At 41.0% G+C, this 13,568-nt stretch overlaps 1 protein-coding gene across 1 annotated transcript in view; it reads left to right on the top strand.

Moving 5' to 3' along the window:
- The window catches only part of pip5k1ca (phosphatidylinositol-4-phosphate 5-kinase, type I, gamma a), a 29,287-nt gene extending 16,523 nt beyond the window's left edge, over nucleotides 1–12,764 (top strand). The window contains exons 6-15 of the mRNA XM_044043433.1: nucleotides 664–816; nucleotides 4,030–4,329; nucleotides 4,993–5,201; nucleotides 6,967–7,050; nucleotides 7,450–7,498; nucleotides 9,250–9,334; nucleotides 9,589–9,750; nucleotides 10,214–10,355; nucleotides 10,557–10,589; nucleotides 10,867–12,764. Of these exons, the coding sequence (XP_043899368.1) occupies nucleotides 664–816; nucleotides 4,030–4,329; nucleotides 4,993–5,201; nucleotides 6,967–7,050; nucleotides 7,450–7,498; nucleotides 9,250–9,334; nucleotides 9,589–9,750; nucleotides 10,214–10,355; nucleotides 10,557–10,589; nucleotides 10,867–11,026 (1,377 nt within the window). The 3' untranslated portion in view covers nucleotides 11,027–12,764. The remainder of the gene's footprint in view (nucleotides 1–663; nucleotides 817–4,029; nucleotides 4,330–4,992; nucleotides 5,202–6,966; nucleotides 7,051–7,449; nucleotides 7,499–9,249; nucleotides 9,335–9,588; nucleotides 9,751–10,213; nucleotides 10,356–10,556; nucleotides 10,590–10,866) is intronic.
- Nucleotides 12,765–13,568: the final 804 nt, after the last annotated feature.

Raw genomic sequence — 13,568 nt, 5'->3', positions numbered from 1 at the left:
TCTATCCCAGAGCCAACAATCGGAGAAGAACAACCATTCACGCTCATATTCACATTGCTGACAAGCAATTTAGGGTCTCCTCCCTCAGCTGCACGAACATGCAATCTTCACACAGAATGGCCCTGGAAGGCTGATAATCACCAGAAAGTCTGTCCTTTACAATTAATAACGATAATGAATCTTATATAGTTACATCAGTTCAAAATGGTAGAATAAGTCACAATAAAGTCTCAAATCTTTCTGGTTGAGTCCCTGCTTTAAGTCAAGCGTACCTTGCTTGCAACATTTAATGATGCAGATTTAAAACAACAGTGCAAGTGTTCATGATTCATGTTTTCATAAACTCATGTTCACTAAAAACTGGTGCTCTTTTTTTTCACTGACATGGGTGACATATTGTGATTCTTGATTCCCTCAAATCTGGAAACCCCCAAACAACTTTCTGGTTTCAGTGAGGCTAACAAGTGGTGATTTATCGAGAAATGGAAGCGACAGCAGGCAATATAGAATAGAGAGTCAACACACAGATATGAGGGCAGTCAAAGGTTAATGAGTAAAAATAACTTTGAGAAAAATAAAAAAGAATGTATGTCTTTGTTAAAGGTTTTCCTAATTTTCTAAAATCATCTACATCTTTGTTTCTGTCTCTGTGTGAACCCACAGTACTCCCTGTGTAACGAGCCCCTGATTGAACTGTCTAATCCTGGAGCAAGTGGTTCAGTCTTTTATGTTACAAAGGACGACGAGTTCATCATCAAGACTGTGATGCACAAGGAAGCTGAGTTCTTACAGAAACTGCTGCCTGGATACTACATGGTAAGTAAAGACAGCACGTGGTACTGTATGTGTGTAAATGTAATCAAGGTGCTGTCTATCAGTATATCTTAAAGCTACGGTCCATAATGTGTTTTTTTTCTGAAACACAATCTTATTTGTTGTCTCGAAAAAGAAAAAGCAGGTTTCTGTAGCCCTAACAATATAGTGATAAAAACGACCTTTCATTTCATTCAGACCACATGAAATGATTTGCTGGCATACTTGCTGTCACTAACTGACCCAAACCTTCAAGGTTTGACATGTTGTGCCTTCTGAGATGGTGTTCTGCGTACCTTGGTTATATGAGTGGTGATGTTGATCACCTCAAACCAGCTGTCAAAGAGCTATTTTCGGCCAGAGAACTCTGCTCACTGTAATTTTTATCATTTTTAAGAGGCAACATATAAAGATAAAAGAGGAGAGGGCCTAACATTGAGCCTTGTGTGAACCCAAAATCTAGTGGGGCTGCTGTTGAGGAGTATTGCTTTACGTGCACAGAAAAGTCCTCTCTGATAGATATGATTCAAATAAATGAGGGTTTATTTAGAGTTCAACCCTAACCCAAAGGCTGCAATCATGTCAAAAGTACCAAGACAGTTTCAAGAGTTCCCACAGTTAACAGTGAAAGGAGATCATTAACAAACGTGTTTTTAATGTGACTGGCTGGTTAGTTGTGTTAATGAGCGCGAGGTCACGGCACACATGTCACACTCATTTAAATGCCAACTTGTCATTATGTTCTTATTCCAAGACATATTTTTTTTACAATCTCCTTATGTAAGAACCTTGGTAGTCTCTCCTCCAAGCATGGAGTCCTTCTCATGTGAAGCAGACATAACGGCTCCGTCATTTGACTGAAACCCCAGGCTGTGTGGTTTCATAAGAGACTGGGTAGTCGGATATATTGTACTTAAAAACTAACAGAGCATGACTTGAGCCAGGAGAAAGCCCCCCCACCCCACCCTTACAGTCTGCAGGCACATTCTGCGTGAAATCAACCAGCAACAGCTCCATGTATGTACATGCTACTAATCCACCCTCTCAGAGTCACATCAGCTATGGCCAAAGACCATTTCAAGGGAATTCATGTTTTTTCATAGAGGGATGTTCAGGTGCCAACACATGTGCCGTGACATTTTCCATCGTTTTGGTTGTTCACCAACGTATGTAGAGAAAATAACAGCAGTGAGATTCAGACTGGCTGCAGTCTAAGGTCAATGCAGATGGACTAAGGAAATAAGATACAAAACCTGATGTAGATTCATTAATACAGTATATGCATTCACAGAAAAAACTAATCAGAGCTGTGAGCATCAAAATAATGTAACTGGAAAAGCCGTCAGTATGCAGATAAGGGACAGGATGCACTGGTGGAGCTCCACATGTCGGCCACAGCTGACTTACTGATGGTAGCAGGGAGGCTGAGAAGTCTTGCTCTGGGCAGCATACACATCACTATGATGTAACAGACTCTGCCTTCTGTGCTTATGCCCCTCTATTATACCTCAATTTGACATCCTCGCTCACATTTGAATATGTCGTTTCACTTCCTTCACTGCTCTGACACGCACCTAGGTGTAATTTCTTTTTCTTAATCTGCTCTTCCTCCCTTTATTCTTCACTCTCGCTCACGTTACAGTGTTGTTGACTCGTCACTGCTCTGTATTTGTGACATTGACTGAAGGGTCATGTATGGCTGACGGCTGAGGATGCTCTGTCTCTTGGTCTCCCGCTGTATCCCTCTCTCTCTTTTTATCAGTTTTTCAGCTGAATGTCATCCACACCTGCTGAGCGTTTTAGCCACACTTCCACATTTAGCTTTAATCTATCAGGTGTCTGCTTCTCTTTCTTTCCTTGTAGTTACCAGAATTCAAAGAATATCACAGAATTGTGCGCAGTGATGCATGTGTGCATCACTGCGTGGACTCTCTCTCTCTCTCTCCCTCTCTCCCTCTCTCTCTCCCTCCCCTCTGATTTGTCTAATGGAACTGGCTCATGTCCCAAGGTCAAAGCAGGTTTTTAACCGAGCACAGCCCAACTAACCTCATTTGTGTGGATTGACTACTAAAACATTCAGCACAGATTGATGATGGTGGGGAAAGTCTGAGTGGTGTCAAAGCAGAGGCATGTTGACAAACAGGAAAAGGTACTAAAGGTGTCTTTTGAAGTAATGGTAATAGTAGTGTGTGTTGTTGAATTCATTTTTTTACATTTTCTGTTGCCTTGCTAATGTAATTGGAGCTTGAATATGGATACCCAATCCAAGCTTTTATAGGTACCCCATAAGTGGAGTTGAGTTGAACAAATAATTTGATATCGTATTTCAGGTCTGATTCAGTCACGCTTGCTGGGCCAGCCTGAGCACATGTGTGCCCTTTATTTTTTTTTCTATATCTATGCCCATTATGATGGTCTCATACACGGCATGTGTCTGTAAAAAGGAAAATGCAGTAACCACGGTAACACCTGGCTCAGGTCGGGTTCAGACAGAAAAATGTGTCCTGAGTCATACTTGTTCAGTGTTCAGTGTGTGCTTGGAGAAATAGAACATTTTGGATTTATTGCCCTTTGCACTAGAAACTGAACTTTTGGTAATGAATGGCTCCCAGCATTTGAAATGGCTGTTTGAAAAATGTATTTTGAGTATCCCATAGCCATATGAGCTCATGATGAAAACCTAGTATCATTAGGTGGTGGATGATTAATATTGTATAGTAAATCATGGACCAGTTTCTCACCAGAAAAGCTGGAAGCTGTTGCTGTGTAAATATGGGTGCTTGTAAAGGTTTTGTTTTTTTATCCCATGAGGAATGAGCCGTAGGATAGCAAGACACTGAAATACTGCTATAAAACTGTGAATTTAAATACATACCATACAAGTCAGTTAAAAAGTGGGTGGGTAAGGTTGAATGATTCAGTGACTGAATCATTCAACCTTACTTATTATTCTGGTTGAATGTTGTAATTATACCTTGAGCATTTCCACTTTCATCTATCATAGCACTCAGAGGAATAAAACTTGATTTGTATTCACTCTATATATCAGATGACCAATGTGTAACTGTAGCAAAAGTGTGTGTATACTGCAGAAAGTATTGCTTTCGTTTGCAAATGTTTTGTCTCTTGAGATTAAAATGACTCTCAAGTCCCAATTTATGACAGCTCTAAAGATCATTTGCCTTTTCTCACTCATCATGTACTTTTCTGTTCCAGAACTTGAATCAAAACCCTCGCACTTTGCTGCCCAAGTTTTTTGGCCTCTACTGTGTCCAGTCAGGCGGGAAAAACATCCGCATGGTGGTGATGAATAATGTCCTTCCCCGCGTAGTACGCATGCACCTCAAATACGACATGAAGGGCTCCACCTACAAGAGGCGTGCGTCAAAGAAAGAGAGGGAGAAGGCTCGGCCCACGTTCAAAGATCTGGACTTCATGCAAGACTTACAGGATGGACTGATGCTGGACCAGGACACATATAACGCACTTGTCAAAACGCTACAGAGAGACTGCCTGGTAAGACTACGCATTGGTTGAAAGATCCACATACCACCCAGATCAACGGTCTCCAGAGAGAGGCAGTAGATTCAAGACAGTCACAGGTGGAAGGAAGAATTCGAGGGATGGCAGGAAGACACATTAACTAATAAAAATGCAGTGTCTCTTAGAAAACGACACATAAAGTGACATAGATGAACCGTGCTGAAGATAATGGAGAAAGAAACACCATACTGATGATGCCCTGATCAATAAAAGAGGGTCATGGATGGTGCAGTAGATGGGGAAACATGGGAGAGAAGACAGAAAGAGAGCAGGCTATTTATGCTTGTATTCGACATTTCCAAAATCCCTCACTGTAAATTAGAGCTTTGCCACTAGCAAGAGGGAAGCAGGTTTAAGGGAAGCAGAAAACACCCTTGTCATGTAAATCACCACCTTATGTTTACATTTACAGGTTGTGTGCTTGAGAGGGAGTGTTTTTGCATGCACATGCTCTCATATACATGGTTTATTAATGTGTGCATGCTCGTGTCTCTGTGTTTCATGTTTATGGGACTAATAACTCCACTGTTGCAGGTTGCATTTCCTTTTTTATGCACTCTAGATTAAAGCTTTTTTTTTTAAGTTCTTTACAACATCGGCCCATCACTGCACACTCACATCTGTCTATCTGCATAGGTGTTGGAAAGCTTCAAGATCATGGACTATAGCTTGCTGCTCGGTGTTCACAATATGGACCAGGCAGAGAGGGAGAGGCAGATGGAGGGCTCACAGGGTGACAGTGATGAGAAGAGGCCCGTGGCCCAGCAGAAGGCCCTCTACTCCACAGCCATGGAGTCCATTCAGGGCGGAGCAGCCTGCGGAGGGTCCATCGACACTGACGACACGTGAGTTTTACCAGAGAAACCAGAGGCATTGATGATAAATCCAATGATTATCCAATGATTTGTTTGTTTTTGTTTGTTTTCTTGGAGTAGAAAGTAGACTGTTAAATTCATTATTGTAGAACTGGAGGAGTGAGGAATGAGTGACAAGGTGTACGTGTGTTGCCATCTGCACCTGCTGAGAAGAACATGATTTTCACTGATACAATTATGTCAGAGACAAATTTAAAGTCTGTCGTGTAGGTTTGAATTGAACACTAACACTTTTCTAGTTTCCACTTTTCTTGTGTTAAGGTTTTATTATGACCCCATATTTAATAACAATAAACTGTCTTAGGTTGGAACTTTTTCAACTGCAGTGTTTAACCATACATTCTCCATTTCACATGAAAATAATGTCCCATTTTTAATCTTTTCATCATCTAACCCTGACTTTATCAGTGTAGCATGGCACGCTTACTTTTTTCCCAGAAAATTATGTCTCCAGTTCCAATTTGAAGAAAGTGACTCATCAAGAAAACTGTTTAAATTAAATTTGTTGAAAGATGTAAAAGGTGATACGACTGTCGGCCCTTCCACTTTCATTTGACCTTGGTGACAAACTGGAGATTTACACATAAAACAGTCAGTAATGAGGAGTCATCGTCACACTGGCTGTGCTTGGGTTCAGTGTGGATTAAAATGTTGGCAGTATGGCTCAAAGTGAAAATATGTGAGTTATAAAATAAAGTTAAAGGAAGGAAAGGATGTGCACACCTTAAAACTCCCATATTGTCGGCCACATGTTGAGCCCAACAGGCTCTTTGTAACACTAATCCCCAGGGGATTAAGAATAAATAAAATCTTAATGTTGAGCAAAGACAACGAAAGTTTTTGCAATCGCTGGTGTGAAATCCTGAATAAAAGCTCATTCAACTTGATGACTTTGACCATGTAGAAGGTTTTATCCCAGCTCAAGAAGTTAAGGGAGGGGATTTCAACACCACTCCTAAAGGAGAATGTCCAAAAGTTCCACAGCTAATGAAGAGGAACAAGCGTTGTGCCTTAAACATCACTAGCAATAAAGTACATTCCGTCCTCTTACTGTTATGTCGATTTTTCATTGATGCTGCACCTATCTATATGTTACCAGACAAAAACCTCCCTGTCACATGAAGGAAGCAAGTTCCTTGGTAGTATTTTTATATACTTGTAAGGTAAAGTAGATTATGGTAATGACATTCAATGCCTCTTAATTATTTGTATATACGAGATAGCTGTATTATTATGTGCTAATTATATATTTTGATAGGAGTTTGATAAGAACACCTTGGGGATAATTACCACTTGTCAGCTTATGCTTTGGAATGGAAAACTATTTTTTCAGATAGGCCCATCTGTAAAAACCCATCTTAGCATGCTGCCTCCACAATTCAAACCTGAATAAGGAAGAACAGGGCTGCTGGGTGAGGGTCAATCCCAGCTAACATAGAGCAAAAGGTGGGGTACACCCTGGTAAGGTCGCCAGTCCATTGCAGGGCCAACGCATAGAGACAAACCACCATTCACTCTCACAAAAAACTCGTCCTGCATACAGAGACAACATGTAGTAAGCCCTTTGTTCTGATGGGGTCACATACCCGGGCCTTTTTGCTGCAAAGCAACAGCATTAACCACTACACCACATTTGTGGTCTGAGCGAAAGGCCTCAAAAATTTGGACTCAGAATATATTAAATCCCTGAAGAAACCGAATAATCTGTCTGCATTTATTTCCCTTCTACTTTCAGGATGGGTGGTATCCCAGCAGTCAATGGAAAGGGAGAGAGACTCCTTCTGTACATTGGAATCATCGACATCCTGCAGTCCTACAGGTGATTATTCCAGTAACCATGCAATTACATGTAGTTACACTTTTTTCTTCATATTCTACACTAATATATTTATCACAAAACAAGTAACATGTAAAACTGCTGCCAGTGAAATAAAATAAGTGTTATGTAGTGTACTTGGGTTAGACAGTCAATCTTGGAGAAGTTTGTGTGTATCTCAAATCACATTATCCAGTCAGGACCCAGAGCTCTATAACAGGGCTGTCCTCTTTGCTGGTGAGGTTAGCCTGTTTGTGCAGCAATAAATGCTCCAACCTCACAAACGTGTTAATGAGGTGACATAAGAAGGAGAGAGGGGAATGTTGACCAGCAGACATGAAGTTAGCCAAAAATGTGTCGAAACATAACTTTGTTAATCTGTGCTTTTCTTTGTTTCTGCAGGCTAATCAAGAAACTGGAGCACACGTGGAAGGCTTTGGTTCATGATGGGGTAAGTTTATTAATAGCTCTGAATGTGCAGACATATTCAGTCAAATGCAGTGCTCACAAAGGGTTGACAAAAACACATTAACTCTTACTTGATTTACCCTCTGGTAGATAATGCAGGGGCGATAAACTGTAGTTTTCAGTTTGTTTGTTCTGTGATCACTAAGAAGAGACATTCACCCTCCACCTATTGAGTTTCCAGTGAAACTAGCACCCATGTATTCCCATCAGGACTTGTGTGTTTGTCTCTGAACAGCGAGCTCAAGGACATTTTACAACTTCAGATTGCAGTGACAGCACAAAATGAACTGCCATGTGAAGTTTTGTGGGCGAGGTGTCATCTCCTGGTGTCTCTTTTAATTCAATAACAGAAATCTCATTGTCTGGCCCTTGGGGATATCATTTTATGATTAACTGTAGTTTCATGTTTGGCAAACCTTATTGGCGTGTGGTAGTGCTCACCTGTCTGACTGGATTTTTGTCTTCGTCAGCTCATCCCCTCCCTCATCTGTCCATGTCACTCCCTCTTAAGCTGCAAACGTGTGAACATGCCCCTGGTGCAGTGGCAATACCGTCCCCCTCTCTTAACACGTTTATTTTAAAAGTCACATCGAGCAGGTCGCTCTATTTATTCATGTCTATGGGTTTGTTTGTGTAACAAATCTTATTAAAAGCCAGCTTTAGGCAGCTATGGATTGCTCTAAACATAATTATATACCTATCAGCAGCAGCAGTTCTCTTCTATAGTGCAAGTGTTTTAATATTGCAGTGCACTCCATCTGCAGTGTGGCGTGTCATTGTCATTAAGATTAGCCATTATTGAGCTTTTTCCACAGTAAATCACCTTTATGAACAGTGAGCCTTTAATGCAGTAACACGGACAGATACACAGTGTTGTGTGAAGCCTGCAATAGTCGGTGCTACAGAGAAAGGATACGTTTTTTCAGTTGTGCATTTTGGTTCTGCCTGATAGTAGAGGTGGGAACTGCCAGAGGCTTCACAATACGATATTCTCACAATTCTTATGCAAAAGTGCTTCCTCTAGTTTTTCATATGCATAGTTATACCAGTACAGCATGCAGTGAAATGTAATCCCTCTTCTGGTAACATCATTTTCATTAATTATTCCAAGTTAACACTTACTAACACTTCTTTTGTAGCTTTATTGTTTAAAACTGTCCACACTTTGTGTGCTTGGTCAACTATAGATCCTTCAACTTTATTGCACCTCACATGTCATATCATCCCCCCACCCACTAACTCATTTCATTTTTTCACTATGAAGCAAACTAACACACAAAGCATGAGTGGGAAAGCAACAAACCGTGTCACTGCTTTTCTCTCTCTCTCTCTCTCTCTCTCTCTCTCTCTCTGCCTTCAAAGATGTTACTCATGGTGAACTCCACTGATAATAACGCACTGGATTATAATGCACATAGTAAGCGTGTAAGGAGAAGTGACTTAGTCCCCGTCTCTTTCATCCCTCCTTCTCTCTTCTATCAGTCTAAACCAAACACCAAGTGTCATCTGTCAGTCTGCTAGAAGTGTGATCGCCGTCTGCTGCAACATAAATAATGTAGAGACTCGTCTGTAGCCTCGTCTGGCTGTTTCTGTCTGTCTTTTGTCTTTTTTAGTGTTGTCCTGGGTTGACCCTGGGAAAAGACTTAATGAAATAGGATTGTTAATCTACTGTATGCACAAATTTGATTATTTTATCCATGCACCACTTGTCTCATAATGTCTGTCTCTCCTCAGGACACTGTGTCAGTCCACCGGCCCGGCTTCTATGCGGATAGGTTCCTTAAGTTCATGAGCAACACAGTTTTCAGGAAGAGTTCCTGTGAGTAAACACTGCCTTACATAGTCAAACTGAGCTGTGTGGGAAGAGCTGCACATGTAGATGTCAGATGCCAGGCTTAGTGTCTTTTTTACTGCTGAGCTTTGACAGGACAATAAGAGACAGGAGCCAACTGCCTTATTAGGTTCTGCTACATGTTGTGTGAGAGAACCACACCAGTTTGATCCTTGTGTGGCTTTCTTAACAAGGATTTTCGCAAGTCTCAAGTTAACGTGTTTATGTGATTTGGCCCTCAGCTCTGAAATCCTCTCCTTCTAAGAAGGGCCGCGTGTCATTGATGGTGCCTAAGTGCGCTGGTCCTGGTGCAGCCTGGTCAGCGAGCCAGCTGCCCTGTGAGAGGGATGAGAACATCTACGACCTGAGAGGAGCTCGTAGCTTTCCAACACTGGAGGATGAGGGTAAATAAAACAGTGTTGCGATGCAGTGACATAACTGTAGATGTAGAGACAAATAATTGAAACAGAGCCCATACACAGATTCAGAATTTACCAACCACAGTTACCACAAGGCAGTAAAGAGTTTAGAAAAAGCTTATTTTTCAGAACTTTGCTTTTGTCTCAGTCGCTTTCTCAGTCATTTGGGTAACAAAACACAGTGTAATCTCTATCCTACATGACATGTTAATGTTTTGAAGTCATCTTTTGTAAACAAAAGTGTGACTGATCTCAGCTCTTTGTCCACAAGAGGGTTGTAGCTGTTGCCAAGGGAAGGAAATGGCTACACAGGAATAACAACTAGTACTAGTAACAAGTATTTTGTAAAAAATTCATAGAATATACATGAAATACTAAAATATGCACCAGGTTTCTCAAAGGATGAATAATGGAATTTCTTTGTTGTCTCTTTCTCTCTTTGCTCCAGGGCGGCCAGATCTTCTTCCATGTACTCCTCCATCATTTGAGGAAGCCACCACAGCGTCAATCGCCACCACGCTGTCTTCTACCACCTCTCTGTCCATTCCTGAGAGATCCCCATCTGACACATCAGAACACCCTCGCTACAGGTAAATAGACTTTTGTGTTTTCCTTAGTTAATCTATTTTCTTTATTACTTTTGAAGGGTTAAAATCCTAAATATACACATGTGAAAAATCTCACTGTTGCATCAGTAGTTTATCATATGAACACCTAACTTGTTGCGTGTTGACTAGAGGTAAGCAGTATTCATATGCAGTCTGCACTGACACTGTGTCCTCTGTCTGCAGGCGGCACACCCAGTCTCTCAGCCATGATGTGAGGTGAGCCAGGACCATGAATGCTACTTTCACTGCATCAAGCTTTTAAAGCCGGCATAACTGTTTTTATAATGTGCTGAGGTTTGTTAGCTTCATGTTTTCAGGGTGTGGTTGGAGGTAAGAAGTGAAATGTGGGGTCAGCCTGTTGGTCGGTGTGTTTATGAGTGGTCACACTGTTCCTATTGCTGTGATGAAGCTGTGTGTGTTTTCTCACATGTGGTTCATTTCCTCTAAGCATTTCATTTTTCCCTGTATGTCACATGTTTTTGTTTGTGTTCAGGACCCAGGAGGAGCTGCGTGTGCGTGAGGAGGATCAGCAGACCATCACAGTGGAGGTGGAGTTAAAGAGACATGACAGCGAGCCCACCATCTCTGTTCCACAGCTTTCACCTGAAACCCGGTACATAACAACAAAACTGTCTACATATACTATATATTAACAGTAGAATAACTCCTGCAATTTACGGACCAGTATGTCATGTACTCATTAATACTACTTGTGATAGTGAGTGATAGGTGTACTTAATGTTAGGGCTTCTTAAGTGTTTCTGACACACATAGTCTGAATTATACTCCATCACTCGACACTTTTAAATGGAAATGGAAGACGTGTTGGACACTTTCCTCACACACCTGTGGAATTTCCTTGTGTCACAGACACAATTTATCATCTTTTTTCACACATTGTGTCTCATTGTAGACGTTTTATCTTCAGCTGTCAGACAAAACTGTTCTCTGGACCAGTAAATTCAGAATCTTTTTCTCCTCAGTTACATCATCAACATCTATTCATTATCAAAACAAAGGCAAAGCAGCACAGATATAGATAACAAATAAACAAACCTTGACAGAAGGATAAACTAAACAGATGTTATAAGAGGTGGATGGAACACCACTGGAGCATATATGAAAAATGGTTTGTCTTCTCAAAAGTGTTAAACAACAACGTAAAAACAACCCGGGTTTATTTGTCAAATTAATTTTGACATCTTTATAGCCATAGAGAAATACATTTTTGGGGGCAGCACTGTTGTAAAGGTGACTAGAGACTATAGTCTGAGTTTTGTTTGCAAGACGCAAGAGTAAGTGCAGCAAATATTCCTGCTTCCAGTGCAGACAATGACTTCCAGTGTTTTTAGGGTCTAGCTTTATTGAAAGGGTCAACGGGAGGGGGTGCTTTTTAAAGTGTAGCCTGTCATTACTTGAATTTCCAGACTTTCAGACTCTAGCTTTAATGTAGACCTGTTTTCATGAGCGAAATATCTCCAGTACAGTGCAGTACTGTAGGATCTGTCACAAATATAGTGTCATTAGACCAGTAGTGGGCAGCACCTCCTGACAACACCATTAGTGAGGTCTTAAAACTCCTATTACATAGTAGACTCCAGTGCTTTACTTGACAGTGTTGGCATAGCACAATGTGAACTGTCTGATGGTTTGGATATGAAATTACTCTTCTCCTACTGTACATCTTCTCTTAAAGTTGAATATCTGCCAACAAACCAGATGGATCAATCAGATAAAAGTGATAACAGCTTTACCATTTTCACCGTAAACAGTGACTAGAAGATGAGTCAGCTCTGACACACTGCCTGTAGTATGTATGTGACCCTGACAGAGAGTAGATAAGCTGCTGAGCTCCAGTGAGTCGTCCATGACCCCAATCATCAATATGACTCGTTTTGATGTGACAATATTAATAACCTGTCCTTGTCTCACCTGGATACACACTCTCTCTCTTTCTCTCTCTCTCACTGTCACACACACAGCAGCTAGACCCATTTGCTTATTGGGGCTCAGGGATCTCCTGCTCTAGACAGCTAAGTGCTGCAGGCACTATGTGAAGCAGACACTGCCGTACAGTAATGAGACTATGAGAAAGTGCACATCTGTATTAATTGGTGTCGAATTGCTGTGTGTATAGACAAGGGGCTAAATGAGCCCTGACATGGGGTAACCAGCCATTACAAGTAGGGCAGTGGGACAGGAAGGCTGCATGCACAGGCCAGCTCCCATAATTCCAGGATGACCTGACATGCTTATGTTAACCTGGATTTGGTTGTTTTAAGCTTTTTTGTTTTGGCGCTTACTTGAAAATGAATTGGAACAAGACAACAGCAGGAGAGATGCAAACTCAATAACCACAAGATCATGACTAAGTCCACATGGAATCTATCGTGAGAGGAAACAGTCAGGTGTTAGAGCCAAAACAGTGTTTGGATTAATACTAAATCCCTCATTTGCATCATGATGTAGTATGTACTGTACCAGAGGAAAAGCATCATTTACACTAAAACACACACAAAAAAACTGTTAAAAGGAATATGGAGACAAATAGGAATAGGAATAGGTACGAGAGTAAGGCAGGTGTGCATCAAGTCACATTCTCTCCTGCAGAGTTTGGTGTTACTGTGGTCACTCACAAGAAATACAATTCAAAGCATCTTTAAACGTTCCCACAAATATGGTGCATTTTAAAGTATTGCTATTTTAGCAGATTCAGATGTTCCCTTACATGTAGCAGACATCACCAACAATAGAAAGAGAAAAGGAATATGTGTCAATAACAGGATTTACACATAATTAACGCATTAACACATGATTTAAAGGGTTTCCCCAGCCCCCAAAACCATTAAAGAGAAAACGGACAACTTTTGTGTCACTTGCAGATCAAGGTGGAATTGTATTGTGGTTAATGTCATCAGGACGCTGGAACGTTTCCATAGACATGGTGATATATGTGCCATAACAAGCACAACTGCTTGAAAAACAACCAATTCATATGCACATTCTAGTCTTTTTTTGCATCAGGGATACTTACTACAGAAGATAAAGGCTGCTGAGTTATTGAAGTGTCGTACATGTTTTACCCAACCAAGATTTGACATTTAACACCGCTCCTTTGTGCTATAAATCGTGCTGTAATTGTTTTGCAAAAAACTTGTCCCGGTAGCTGAAAGAAAAACTGAGCGAAAGACAGAG

Source organism: Solea senegalensis, linkage group LG14 (assembly GCF_019176455.1).
Source record: "Solea senegalensis isolate Sse05_10M linkage group LG14, IFAPA_SoseM_1, whole genome shotgun sequence".
NCBI lineage: Eukaryota > Metazoa > Chordata > Actinopteri > Pleuronectiformes > Soleidae > Solea > Solea senegalensis.
This window is presented reverse-complemented; position numbering and strand designations above follow the sequence as displayed.